Genomic DNA, 15,090 nt, shown 5'->3' on the forward strand with positions numbered 1-15,090 from the left:
GAAGCATGACTTTACGTCCTAGCTGTTCCTGTTCCGGAATTTCCACTCAAAGTGAATTTTGACAGTTGGCTTTTAGGCCCTAATCATATGTTTGTCGACATTCCTAGAATTCGACCATTCGATTTGATTCTTGTTTATATCTTCTGGTATTACTCGGGTGGACCCGACGACCGACAAAATCGTCAATTCGATCGAATAACAAACCAATCGGACCCACGAATGTCGGGTTTTTCTGTACGCAGTAGCAAAGCAAAACAAATTGGTTGACAAAACCCACCACTGAATTGTCAACCAAACGTGTTGCGGATTGCCTAATATAAAATAACGAGTAACAATAAAATATAATACAACTTCGCTACGATATATAAAATACAAGGGCATTAATATTTTTATCACCCGGATTTAGAGTATTATTGAATATTTTAAAGGGTAGAATATGACTTAGTATTCTTGTTTAATGCTTATTTAGAATGATGATCTCTATAACATCATGTTTACTTATTATCAACGCATCGATTTAAATAAACAAGTTAGAGCTTCGCCTATACTATCCTTGTTTATCCATTGGTTCAAACAGCTCAAACACCACATCGATTAAACGATTTGAATAAATACACATATATCGAAATACACAAAACAAACTGAACTCTCATAGAGAAATGGTTCCACCACGTATATGACACCCCTATCCCGTTTGTATTGAACATGAGCCAACATCTCTGCGGGCACAAAAATTATGGGCCCCACTGACAGTTCAGATTGTTCTGCTCGTTTTACTGCAAGCTCGATCCGCACTAGATAGAAGCGATGCGGCATGACTCGATCTTTAGATATTTGTCATCGAGCAAATATAAATTGCAATAAATTGAAGAAAAGTGTCGTTTTCGACTTGTTGATGAATGGCAGACTTTTTGCACTATGATAGCGCTATGATGACATCGCAAAGTCGTGTAGTATGAAATCGATTCTGTCGATTGTGAATCGACCTTAACAGGCCGTTTGAGATCTTGGTTTGAAAAACATGACGGCGTAGCAGATACCTGCACGCCACCGAAAAACTACCTAAAATTCAGTACTTTTGACTCAATCTCGTGCAGGAAGGTAAAATTAGGTAAATCGTGTTGAAGGTAGTTTCCATTTAACTACGGCAAAAATAATAACTCAACCTTGAGTTTAATTTACTTAAATTTAAGTTGAATTTACCTAATTTTGAGTATACCCCAAACAACTTATAAGTACCTTACTGCACGGAAGACCTCGACTGAGTCGAATCTCTCGTTTTGTTTTTGACAACACTAATAAGTGCGAAAGCGACGCACAGCTCAAAAATACCTAAATTTAAGTTAAAAGAACTTATTCTGTAGGTTATTTTCTGGTAGCGTGTGGGTTCCACATCGTGGAGTCATATCCTTATACCCATTCCTAAGGAAAATGGAATATTAGTGTTACTTCGAATAACACATGCTGCATGGGTTCATGTACCAGATGCAGGTTTTTTGTATCTTTCAGTGTATATAGTCTTTGAACAGCCGCGTCGAATCGGTCCCGTGCAATTTGACTAGCATTTTCCCTTTGCACTTCACATTCTATTTCTAGCCAAACATTTGAAAAGGGCCTATTTGTAAAACGTAAACATAAACATCAGAATCATTATAATCCTTTTTGGAAAATGTATACTATTTTATTTCGTTTGATTGTGCATATTGCTTCTACTTGTAAACCTCACACAAAAAATACAGCTCAGGTCTGATATTATACGGAAAGTTAGAAGAATTAAGTAAACTCTAATTTGATAACCAGATTGGCCCCATTGAACATCGTAAAATTAGATTGGCACTGTATGTAAATTATGGAAAAGTTGGACTTAGAGCAGTTATAGTTCTGATTAATTCATCGAGTAGCGCTGCTGTTATATGTCTTTTACAAACAGTTATAATACAATAATACGTTATAATCCTTTTAAAATGAGTGTATTGCTAGTAGGGCTCTTTTCAATCAGTTAGGCCCTTTTGAAATCAGTTAGGCCTTTTTATAATCAGTTGTGCCCTTTTATAATCAGTTAGGCCATTTAATAATCAGTTTGGCCATTAAAATTAATTAGGCTCTTTTATAAATGATTGTAAAATCGTTATCAAAATTCTTCATATCCAAAAGATGCGTTACGTACGTGTTCGGGTAGATATATTTTAATGAAAAAACATGAAAATTTGATTTCCAGTTAGGCCCTTTTCAAATGTTTGGCTAGAATTGTTCTGATTGCAGAGTAACCAGGGATGCCAAGTGTTTTTTCAAGAAGTCTGTAATAATTTTGAAAAATGTCTGGAATTGTCTGGATTTTTTTTAAAAAAGCTTGAGGATTTAATTTGAGGTTGTGAGCCTTCAGCATCTTCGATTGCTGAAATTTTCAGCTGATGAAAACTCAACAAAATTTATTCGCTTTCAGCGAAATTTTTTGCTAGTTTGTGTTTCCAACTATTATAAAAATCGTAGCTCGAAAAGGTGGTTTAAAAATCAACAATGCATTCTTATATCTCATTTTGTTATTTTTCAAATTATCTGGATAAATCTGGACAAATTTTCTGAAATCTGGATAAGACAAACATAAATCTGTATGTCTGGACGACGCTTAAAAATCTGGGAGAATCCAGATAAATCTGGAAGGTTGGCACCCCTGAGAGTAACTGAGGAACAAATTCCAACACAAGCAAGTTTTGTTGCAAACGTTTTTTTATGTCTGCTGCTAGAGTTCCGGCCTATGACAAGTATTTTCATAATAAACCGACGGCCTCCTTTTTGGCATAATGTGGAAAAAGAGCACCGATTATGAAAAGGCTCAAGTGAGGTGAGTTACAAATAATAATAGTTCCATTGTTCGCTAACTGTTCTCATATTTTCAGCGAAAAATGTATGTCAACATATCAATTAACATTGATAATGGGAAACCATCCAACAGTCTCCATGCAGTACGTCACATATCAATCGTCGTATTTATTCTTAAACAGGAATGCGCACTTATGACAAACAAACCTTTTTAAGACCTATGTGCATATCGTTGCAAATGGTTATTATTAAGTATTACAATATCCTTTCTATTCTTCAGCAGTAGGCCGTACGCTCAAAAATGTTAATGCAGGTTTAATCAGTGCAGTTACCGTTTCACGTAAATACCAACAAGCGCATTCGTATTGGTAAACTGATGTAAAATTCTGATGTTAGCCGCAATATTTACAGTTTTCCCATTTTTTCAGTGAGGATAAAAGTAATCTACGCGCTCGACACCTTCATAGAAAAGGATGCCTGTATATGAAGCGTACTATGAAACATCTGGTTACGTCACGAGGAGTGGACATTCGGTTGTGATTCCTATAGTAAGACTTTCGACTTGGTTTCTGGTAGTAGCGGTTTTCACCTGTTACATATTGTCATGATATAAAACGCATACGTTTTGAAAATTTAAGTCCTAAAAAGAGTTTTCATAAATTGAGCCACTGTAATATAATTACGTATAAATGGATTAAAAATTAGCACGATTTATAATGGTGTTAGTCGGTAAGAATTGAGTGCTTTAATTATCTCGCTGGGCATCTTGGGTAGGCATATAGATATGTGGAACCGGTACGGAATCGGGGATGGATTCATATGGATTGCAGCTCAAATGCAAGAACCGCTTTCGACTCCATCTGTTTCGGAACTGGCAGTTGCGTTAGAACTGGAATCCGTTTAGGATTCCGAATGATTAGACCAAAGGGCAGTCAAACGATATACCTGTGACGACGTGTTAAAACTAATTATGCTGGATTATTATGGAAATTGTGTTTCTTTACTTTCCTATAAATTCAATCGTCTTTTCAGGAGAGCCAACATTAATGCCGATAAGCATCTTTGGCGGGCGACATTCATCAGATAAGTATATATATTTTAGTTCCAAAAATAGCAAATTTCTTTGTTTTGTTTTTTTAGATAACTACATATTTAATCTACTGAGGATGTTTTTTCGTCGTGAATTTATCACCATGGTGTATATGCACGATCAAATGCAGAACAGAATTGCAGGACAACTGATACTTTTGTATTACAGAATATTTAAAATGAAAATCAGCCTACGTTCCAATATGAAAGAACATATAGAAAGTAGAAAGATGCATGCTGTTATATGTTGTGAATATTCGAGTACAATCACTAGCGTGTTTGTGGTTGAAGAGCTACATTGCACTGCAGAAGAGCTATTCCATATTCACTAGGATTTTGCAGTACTTTAGGACAATGGAATTGCAATGAAAATTAAGATAATTCGATTCTGCAATTAACTCGGAATAAGAATGATTACAAATGTAAATATTAGGTGTAAATACGATAATTATGAGAGAGCATGCAATCATAAGATGGTTTATAATATATGTATCAATATATCATTTACAGCAAATTTTCAGTTTATTATGGTAAAAGATCCAAACAAACCTTCTGAAAACAGGAGATCAATGATGAGTTTGGCGGTTCTAAGAAACGCAGAACAAGAATAATATTTTCTACTGTAATTCATTGAAGTTATTAGTAGAATTTGTTATCATGACTAGCTCTAGACTGTACTGAGTATATTATATAGGAAAAATAGTATGTAAGCCACAATTATTACCATTGCTAAGCAAACGAAATGCTAATATCACAATACAGCGGAAAAGCTTTATTTTTTACTTATAAACAGCCTTAATGTATAAGCGCTGAATCCAATTAAAAAAACTAAAATCAAAAATACAAAAGAGGTTGAAATCAACTAAAACTATTACTGGATACAACAAAAACTTTGTTTAAATTAACCATTGATAATAGTTGAATTCAGCGTTAGCCATTACTGATTGCATCAGACTTTTTTGAAATTAACAATTAATATTAGTTGAAATCAACAAAAGCTAATATTGAATAGAAGAAGGTATTTCGTTGAAATTAACATTTTTATTCGTTGTAGTTAACAAAATTTCTTGCTAAATTCAGCAAACAAAGTAGTTGAATATACGAGAGTTGTGTCTAGGCTAAAAGAGACAGCACATTTTATTACCAAAAATTAACTAAAAAAACAGTAATTTCAACCAACGTTTTAGTTTCATTTAGGAGGATGCAAAACAACTCATCCAAATTAGCAAATTGAAAATTCTATTAGTTGTCTCAAATAATAACTAGTTAAATTCAGAAAAACAACTAATGTTTTCGTTTCTGAGGCGAATTTTCGTTTTCCGTGTGCCTTAGCAGAATCCAATGAGAACAATTGCAATAACTTCAGTGCTACGGATTATTGGAACTAATCATTGTTAGGGTCCAACGGTAACAGCCTCAGTAAGTAGTAATATGATTTTGTAAGCAAATCTTGTCGAAGCCAAAAGATATAGATTATTGAAAAGTTCGTTGTTTATAAACAACATGGCCAAGCAGGGGTTAATTTAAAAATAGTCCCTAAATATGTTCTATCTTAAATTGTCAGAGATTTTAAACATGATTTCATTCTTTTTTTTGCCAAACATTGTATTTCGTATGCTAGATGAAATTTGTTCGGTTGGCGGGGTGTAGTGTTTTTGCTTCAGAGGCAGACGAGTATAATTGTAACCAACGCAATAATCATGTGTTCTCCATGAACGTCATTGTCTAACGATAGTATAAAGCTTAATGCATTCGGTCGGAAACCCAATGGTTTGCAAATCCTGAATTCTGCTACAGGGACGATTTTGCCTCAGAGGGTACGATGGGACAAGATGAGCACCGTATTAGCCCAATGATTTTTTTCCGTAAATATCGACAGAAGCACTGAAAAAACCATTTCCCCATCGTCGGACATTGGATCTTTAACCAGCAAATCCATTTGACGTTTCTTAGATCTTTCGGCTTTCGAATTGGATGATTTTCGTATTTATTTCAAGAGGTCGCCTTGGTAGTGTTTAAGGCTGGGGGTTAAGGGTTTCACCGTAAAATCACTTCTTTTCGATTTTTTTTAGAGATTTGGGTGAAGCGAATTGATCGAAACTTTTGTACAATATAGTGCAGCATTTCAATAACATACTGTAATTTTTCTTTGCAAAATTATCGACAAGCGACTCGTTGACGAAACTTTTTGTGGAACGTCGCTGGAACAAACAATACGACAATGCGCAAGCAACGATGCTGGGTTCTCAGCGGATCGAAAACAGATACATCCGTGCTCCATCACCGACAATACCGTTTTGTAGTATAATATGATCAGGTCTCCTGGGTGGGAACCCCCACAATACTCCAGTTATTGTCCGGAAAAAATTAATCCTTTGTTGGCATTTCTGTTTCAGATACCTAAGATACGTTAAGAGTCAAACCAGATCCCGAGATATTAAAATGTGAGGACCTGATTGATAATTACACCCATTAGTGGAAGCTAAAGTTGCGCCGGCTCACGCTTCCTAGAAAACACGAACAGCTCAGTTTTCTCCATAGAGAATTCGATACCCGGCTGAAGAGCCCAAGCAGATAAATTGTCCAAACTATCTTGCAAATCGGCAGCATTGGGCCCTGTAACAGATACCACCCCGCCGTCTAGAAGTTGCCTTAGCGTACATGAATTGGTAACACAATCGCCAATGTCATTCACGTAAAAATTGTACAGTAGAGGGTTTAGACATGAGCTTTGGGGAAGACCCATGTAGCTAAACCACAGACTAACAGACATAACACTTGAAAACAATGCTTCGTCCGCTTTAACGGTCATTTTAAATATATTTGTAGTTGGGACTGTGACCACATTTGAAATCATGGCGCCACTGACATATGAACAAGCATATGGGGGATAGGCCACTAGTGAAAAATTGTTCCCAAACCTGAGGGGTAGCCCACCAGGAAATGGTTGTTTGGGACCGTGAATAAAAGGTGGAGCTAGTGTCCTGGAAAAATTGGCGGATCGAGTTTTTTTGCGGTGATTCTCTCACAGTGTTATGTCTGTTAGTCTGTGGCTAAACTGCGAAATTGATAAATCGCCATGCGAAAAATGCATGTGCTCTTCAGACAACAGGTTTAGTTATTTAAAATCGGTGACAGATCATGCTGGTACAGCTTTTTAGACAGAACCACAGACTAACAGACACTCGATAACAATACTTCGCCCGCCCGTAGTTGGGACTGTGGCCACATTTGCAATTATGGCGCCACTGTCATATGAGCAAGTATATGGGGGATAGAGCACTAGTGAAACATTGTTCCCACACCTAAGGGGTAACCTACCAGCAAATGCGTGTTTGGGTCCGTGAATAAAAGGTGCGGCCAGTGTTCTGGGAAAGTTTCTGGATCGATGTTTTTTGAGTGAATTCCCTCATAGTGTTATAGTCTGTGACAGAACGTTGATAGAAGTTGATAGAGTCAAAAGCCCGTCTTAATATCCAAGAAACCTATGGATTTCTGTAGAGAGCAACGCAAGGGAAGCCAAATTGTGTATCTGACAGTAAACCAGTTGCTTCAACTCAATTTTCGGATACAAGAAAGCATTGCAATTGGCCGGTACGAGTTGTGATCGGAGGTTTTAAAATGGCAATGACCTTCACTTGCATCCAATCATAAAGGACAATGTTGCCCTCAAGTAACTTGTTTTAAAATTATTTATTTAAAATTCAACAAGGGGTCATGCATAAATGACGTAACATTTTAGGGGGTAGGATATACAAATTTTGTGACGACGTGTGACGAGGGGAAGGGGAGGATCAGTAGTTGTGCGACGTAGCATTAAGTTTGATTTTTTTTGGACGCGTAAACACCCAATAATTAAAGAAAACAATTTAATGTTACTCTATTCTTAAGAGAAATTAATGTCAATTCACACTGTCAACAGTTGTTACGGCATTTAATTAGCAAGGGACTGGAAGGTGAAGTATATTTTTCAATATTTAGAGCCATAGTACTCAAGGGAGAGCAAGGAGTTGGAGGGAGAAAGTTGCAAATTTTTGCATGATAAGAGAGCAAGTGAGAGCTAGAACAATTGATGACGGTGCTTCATTCGCGGTATCGTGAGGAAACGCGGCGCGGTAGGTTTTCTATACCGGGACAGAGTCCGGACGGATCATTTGGCAAAAGCGAATATCCAGCTGTTTGAAAATTCCACATTCTTGTAGGCAAGGGATTGTCGTATAGATTAGGACTGCTCGATATTTCCGTTCATATGCAGTGCTGCTATTTGTTATTTTTAGCACATACTAGACTCGGTCGTAGCTCACTTTTTATGCCAAGTTGAAGTTATAGTTCATTCTTATCACAGCTGCGCTGAGCAGTGTCAAAAAAAGAGCGAACAATTTTTGGTTGTGCTGATTTTTGGGCCATCTTAAATTGAATCTTTTTCATCGAAATTGCAACGTAAATAATTTTAAAGTGTTAAGAAGTAACGGAAATGTTATTACCGATCAGGGTCATCTTCCATTCGTAGACATTAAGCCACATAATATATCTACAAAATGGTGTACTACAAGCTAAAAACTATTGTCGTGTAAACAATATATCAGAGTCTAAACAAACCCGTCCCAACCTTGACTGCATTCCTTTACTGTTACGGTTACGCATACGTCGTGCCGTACCCCAAAGAATGGTCATCGCTGTTTCCCCTGTTAACCCGTCGACGAACCGGCGCCAATAACTGCGTTTTATGGCTTGCATTAGACTCTTCTTTTGCGCTTCTAAACGATTCGTACTGTCGATAGCTAGGGTGGAAGACCACCCGTGGGCGTTCGCACCGGGTGCTGGTTTAGTTGGAGCTTGATTCGCGCTGTCCAGAATCAAGCCATCCAAAAACCTACACTCACTGGAACACGAGTTTTCTGTTTACAGGCGAGTTGAGCTGTCAGGTTTAAAGATTTTTTTTAATAAATTCGTCGATTTCTTTCCGGTCCGAAAGTACACTTCTCAAGGGGCACATGAGTCAGATTGATTTTTTTGTTCGGTGAATTCGAGGAGATCGTTAAATCAAGAAAAGAATAAAACAAAAACTGCTATTTATATTTGCTGGTGACGATTCTTCTCAACCACATCTCCACAGTTCGTCGCTGTTGTGCTATCCTATCTTATGACAAGCGCCATTTTGCACATTTCGAGAAAAACGATTTTTAAAGTTTGAGATTGAATATCATGAAACTTATAAATGGTAGAAACAATTCAGAGAAGACAATTGATGCTTCTACCTATTATGTACTAATCTCTCAAATATTAAATAGATCGGTTGACTATGTTGCGAGTTTTCACTAAAAATGTAAATAAAAGTCGCACTCACACGTGTCATAGGTGTGTATTGATGACAAAATTTGTATGACGTGTCATAATCGTGCATGGAAAATTTTCCAAAGAAAAAAATCACCAATTATGAACTTTTATTCATATCTTTGGCTTCATTTGGCCTATAAACAATCGGTTAGATGCATTTTGAAAGAAATGAGTCAGGGAATCTAGAAAAAAAATAGTTATTTTTGGTTACAGTGTTGCCAAATAGGCTATATTTCCAGTTTAAAGCTAAAACTGCGTTTTTCTCCCAATACATGTATTTTTCTTTTGAAAATTATTATGCCATTGTGTTCCTACGACAATTTTACACATAAAAGCAACTAAAATTTTATTATAACTTGAGCCAATCCCAAGATATAATGATTTGAAGCAAAAAACTCACAATTTCTAATCACTTTTCTCGCTTTATTTCAGTAACTAAGCAAAATTTCAAAATTCTGGAAACGCCATCTTGTAGAGATTCGGTAGACGAGTAATGTGGCATTTCTAACTTAGTTTACCCCAAAATGGCGTTTGTCATAAGATAGCACAACAGCGACGAGCTCTGACCGAACAACGGCAAACACAGCGTCCAAAGCCTGTTTTAACATTTCAAATATTTATAAAGTTCCAAAATTAGTTGGAATTAATGTATTTCTCTTGGTAGATAGATTAGTATATTTGACACCGCGAATATCGATCGGTTATTGGCTAGTAAATCTTTGGTTAAGGTTAGAACATGGAGCGATCACTTTTCGGAATCTAACTTGATATGCTGAAATAATTATTATTTTGAATTTTACCACTATAGTTAGATGAAATTCCAAATTTATCCAGCAAGTTTTGGAGCTATTTTACCTGAACCCCAACTTCGACTCTAAAATTCCTTTCACAGTGTGTACTATGACTCCAAAATACCTTTTTTGGCGTTAGACTATCTTTTTTAAATTAATTTTCTTTTTGGAACTATAATACGGTTTCTAAATTTAATGATCGACTTTGGTTTCACTATAGAAATTAGGTTATTTTGTTTAAATATGAAATGCTCCAGAACACTTCAGTTTGCTTTTAATCTTTGTTCTCACTGCCAACAGCTCTTAAAATGAAGAATTGCAGCTAACGTTAACAAAAAGAACCAACAACAAAAAAGAATTCTTATTTCTACTAGAAGAAACTCAAGACCAACAGGTATTTCCCCTGCTGCTAAAATTCTAAATTTACTGCTCCCTAATTCATCTTAGCTCCTCTATTCATCCCACCCATTTGAACACATTAGTTAGAGCAGTGTCTGCTATCTCTATTCAACGCATTAGTTCAAATGGTAGGATGAATAAGCATACGTTGTACTCGACTTTTTGTTTCGCTCGAACGCGATCATTTTACATTTTCAAGACAAAATTTAACTATGCTGCTTCTTAGGAACGAAGCAAAGATAATGATACCTGTTTCCGCGCAATCCAGTCACTCTAAGTCGAGTTATCAACGAAATAGTGTGACATCCTTACTAATGAGATGAATAAGAGCTCGTCAACCCTACTAGTTTTTAGCAAAGCGAAACGTCTAATCTAATGCGACCTTTGTCATCCTTGGAATGTGTATCACAGGAGCGGCGAAACACTTTATACCCGACTGGGTATAAAGCAAACGGTGAGGGGTCCATTAGTAATGATTTTTTCTCTTTTCGCAATGCACACGCTTACATTACATTCACATTAAGTCACGTTCGTTTATGCAAATGGAATTGTGGTACATCGATGTTTTCAAATGTGTGTAGTGCCAGATACATACGTTGCAAATCTAAATTTTTTGAAATGGTTCAAAATTTCGAGTAGGTAATTACCCACTCGGTTATTTTCGAGTGGGTAGTACTACCCATACTACCCACGCTTTCTGCCGGCCCTGGTGTATCAAAAGCTGCTCCGACTAAAGTGTGCAAATAGGTGAAGTGCATTAGGTCAAAATGATCCTACAATAAAACAAATTTAACAACTTAACAACAATTTATTCGAAATAGATCAGATGAAACGTTAATAAATTAAGTTATTTTGAAAACTAAAAAAATCTCAACTTCCACAATCCTAATACCGCCAGCTTCGATGCGTTTTCTCTTTGTGGGTAACGTGCCGATAAACGGGCACCGGCACTGGATATGGCTTCGGTACGGGGATTTCAATCTTCTTCAGTACCTCCACCGGGAAAGGTTTCTCCACCTCAACCGGGTAGGACTTCTCCACCGTATATGGCACGGGACGTTCAATAATTTTCGGCACTATCCGATACACCGGTACCTTGATGTGCTGCTCCACGTTGACCTGCACAGGATATGGCTGAGGAATGTTCACCTTCACATACTGTGGAACGGCCACCGGGACCGGATGAGGTACGGGGACACCGATTTTCTGATAAACTGGCACCGCATAGGCGTGCTTCTTCTCCGAGCGGGTTGCAGTGATGACACAGTTCTGATGGATTTCGTCACTCTCGGAACCGAGTGAGAGGCTGTCATCCTGATTGATTTCGTCCTCGTAGGGAAAGTGATGACGCAGGCTCGAATAGCTATAGCCATAGCCGATGACGGAAGGTAGCGAAATAATGCCGAGCACGGCCAACAGGTTTAGGTGTGCCTGCGAAATTGGAAAAGGGTTGTTTGTTAGATATTGGCTTACAATGAAAATAGGGCATTGGGGCTTTGGATGTATTAAACAGGCCACGTATTAGATACGATATATGTACAATCGAATGTTACAGTTGTAATACCGATGGTTATTACGAACAATGCCGATTACCGATGGAAGTGAATAGTTTGCAGTCCTATCTCATAACCGTTTGCGCTGTTGGCGGCACCTAAATTAAGCAACGCATCAGTGCACAAAGGTACTGAGCATTTGTGGCATGCTACATTTGCTGTTTGAAAGGGCGGAACAGTTCAGGAGTTTTTTATAATGTACCCTCCTCGAGCATAATTAAACCATTTCATGAGACATGATCGTTTTAAAGTCATTTGTTCGATTTTCATTATGATTTAACTGTACTTCATCGAGACACTTTCTAACATACATTGAATAACATACTCCACTATATTAGAGCATCATTCAGAAATTTATTAAGTCGACAGACGGCGGTTTTCAATTCTTATTTTGAATTAGGAATAGAAGCTAGGTTTACTTAACAGTTTAATTCACAAATCAAGTTAGCTTAAAATGTTGGTACGTGTTTGTCGTCAAGTTCCAATGAAAAAGCGTATGCGGAACCGCTGATCTTCTTGTCTAAACAAAAGGAATACGTGAGTGAAAACTGTGGTTTGCTTGTAGGGTCTCATGATAATAATGTCACAGAAACAAATGAATAAAAAAGGAAACCCTACTACTTAATGAAATCATGATAATTATTCATGATACTATCATCAAATAGAAGTACAATAACAAACATTTATTTATCATCGCTGCATGTGTTACATGTACCTGTCAACTCGTATTTTCTAATCGTTACTTATCAAATATTAAGGGGAAATCGCTTAGTCGTTTAGCGGTATATTCCGTACTATGTGCTTATACCTTATAAATCAGTCAATATAATTCAATAACATTAACAAACGATGAACTTGCACCGTACATTTATGGAAACGAAACAGGAAATGATCCCAAACCAAAAAAGGGACTTTACTGCATAACAACTCTCCATTACATACAACAAAGCAATCAGTAACGCCATCTATGAACTTCGCTGAGATCTTTCATCACAACCACCGTACTCATAAGACTTGACCCCGGCTATCTACTATTTGTTTTTGTCAATATATCACATATTCAGCATAAGACAAAACACCAACTACAAAGATACTGAAGGACTGCTTGTTGACTGTATAATTTTAAAATGTTTAAAATATTGAAAGGAAACCCATAATTTATTATCTTTTCACCAATTTAAACGTTACTTTTAAAGAAAAAAATAACCGGGTAATAATTGTTGTTTTGCACCATATATTGGTATTTGAAAATTCCGGATAAACATTCTTTTTCTAGATTACTTAGCAATAACAATTGAGCTCGTCTTCTTCGATTATTTCGCTAGTATTTTTTCTGAAATACATTTTAAGCGATGATGGACCTTGAATCGCGGTAGTGCGTTTTAAAAATTTAGATGGTCACAATATATTTCAAAATTTCACCTCCAATTTTAATGATTAAATCACAAAAAAATTGTTAAATTTCCGCTCAATTTACCACTCACATAATTCTTCATTACACTTCCCGAGCCAAATATCACGAGCACAACTTGCAAACCGACAGAACCTCAGGAATGGAAAAAAACACTTCAACAGCTTCAACAAATGAACACAAACTAAACAATGACGACACCTTTCACCGCACCCAATGCCTTTATAAAAGCGCCTTTTTTTCTTCCGCTTTTCCATTTCCCACTGCTTGACCAATTTCGTAGCTGTGACGATGCCACCCGATCGGTACGGCGAAAGAAGTCACTTCGGTAGGGGTGATTGAAAAAAAACTAATATTCAACGATCAAGTGATCGTGGACTGAAGCTTAAATAAATATCGCGTTTGATGGTTTTACGAAAACTCATCCAATCTGAACAACCCTACTGGGCAGGGTTATTTCGTTAGCGAAAGAGCCCTACGACGAATCGAGCAATTCAAAATTGAGCTGTCAATTTCAGCAAAGCCTACTGCCCCGTAATCTCGAGTTAAAATCATAACAGAGTGAATTATTTTACGGGAAGCGTAATAACGCCTCTCGCACAGGCTTGTTAGGTATCAGATTCTTCAACAGCTGGTCGGATCGGTTTACATCGGACGAATTCCGGTAGGAACGTTTTGCGCTACGGAGCAGTCGGAATTAACTTGTTGAATCACAATATCGAACCAACTAGCGAAATTGGTTCAAATTAGCTATGGAATTTGCGTTTCGACCTCGTCTCATCAGAATCCGACTCTAACTTAGTGACAGGACTAAGCTAACGCCGAATTGACGCTAGCTCCAAAAAACGAAAACATTATTTGTGTTTCTGAGCAAACCCTTAGTCCTGCAAGAAAAGGAGTTCTAATTAAGCGGATGAGAATTGATTAAATCAAAATGCAATATGCGCTATGCTATATTCCTCCTTAGTGGAGAAAAATTTAGGTAAAATATTTTTCTCGATTAAGGAGTTTTGGTTTAAAGTGCTCAAAACGAAAGTTATTTTGTTTTATGATTTTGAAGGCATAGCAACAACAGATCTTTTGTGTAATGTTAAGATTGCTTTATACATTAATTGTGCACGAAAAAAATATTTTCAGTCACACAGAGCCACACATACGAGCGTTCCAAGAGTGGACGTCCAACCATTTCCAAGTCGAGGAACGCCACGGCGAACACGATAACTCTCGATAAAATTATCTGATAGGGTGTTGAGCCTATTTTCGACATGTTTCTATTATCACCCTACCCATTTGAAGCCGTTGATTAGATCAGCGTCTGCCATCTTTGTTCAACGCATAGAATCAAATGGTAGCACAACAATAGGCACTCGATTCGAGTTTTTGTTGCGCTCAAACAAGAGAATTTCGCCGTTTTCAGCGCATTTGTGTTACTATCTTGCTTCTCAACAACGAAGCAAAGTTGTTGATGCCAATTTGTACACATTCCATCGATTATAGGCCGAGTAGTTAATGAATTAGTGAAGAACTCTCCATAATATGGTGAAAATAGGCACTTTACCCTATGTGATAAGTTTTGTAAAGCTAAAGCTTGTAGTTAGTCGATGAACCACAAAAAATAGAAAAAAAAGTTCGATTTTCGGGAAATGGCTTCATGAAAACAGAAAAATCTCATATTTTACTGTAAAATTCA

The 15,090-nt window shown here is 37.0% G+C and overlaps 2 protein-coding genes and 1 long non-coding RNA gene across 3 annotated transcripts in view; 2 read left to right on the top strand and 1 right to left on the bottom strand.

The window, feature by feature from the left end:
- Nucleotides 1-15,090, top strand: part of LOC131685074 (A disintegrin and metalloproteinase with thrombospondin motifs 12) — a 114,267-nt gene that overhangs the window by 85,686 nt on the left and 13,491 nt on the right. The gene's annotated exons all lie outside the window — the stretch shown is intronic.
- LOC131685078 (uncharacterized) lies at nt 2,634-3,522 on the top strand. Its single transcript, XR_009304733.1, has 3 exons — nt 2,634-2,842; nt 2,898-3,188; nt 3,249-3,522. It is a non-coding gene; the product is annotated as an uncharacterized LOC131685078 (long non-coding RNA).
- On the bottom strand, nt 11,320-13,614 carry LOC131685077 (uncharacterized). Its single transcript, XM_058968505.1, has 2 exons — nt 13,474-13,614; nt 11,320-11,867 (listed from the first exon to the last, which is right to left on the bottom strand). Exons 1-2 carry the CDS (start codon nt 13,483-13,485, stop codon nt 11,322-11,324), a joined length of 558 nt encoding a protein of 185 aa, XP_058824488.1. The 5' UTR covers nt 13,486-13,614; the 3' UTR covers nt 11,320-11,321.

Source organism: Topomyia yanbarensis, chromosome 2 (assembly GCF_030247195.1).
Source record: "Topomyia yanbarensis strain Yona2022 chromosome 2, ASM3024719v1, whole genome shotgun sequence".
In the NCBI taxonomy this organism is placed as follows: Eukaryota; Metazoa; Arthropoda; class Insecta; order Diptera; family Culicidae; genus Topomyia; species Topomyia yanbarensis.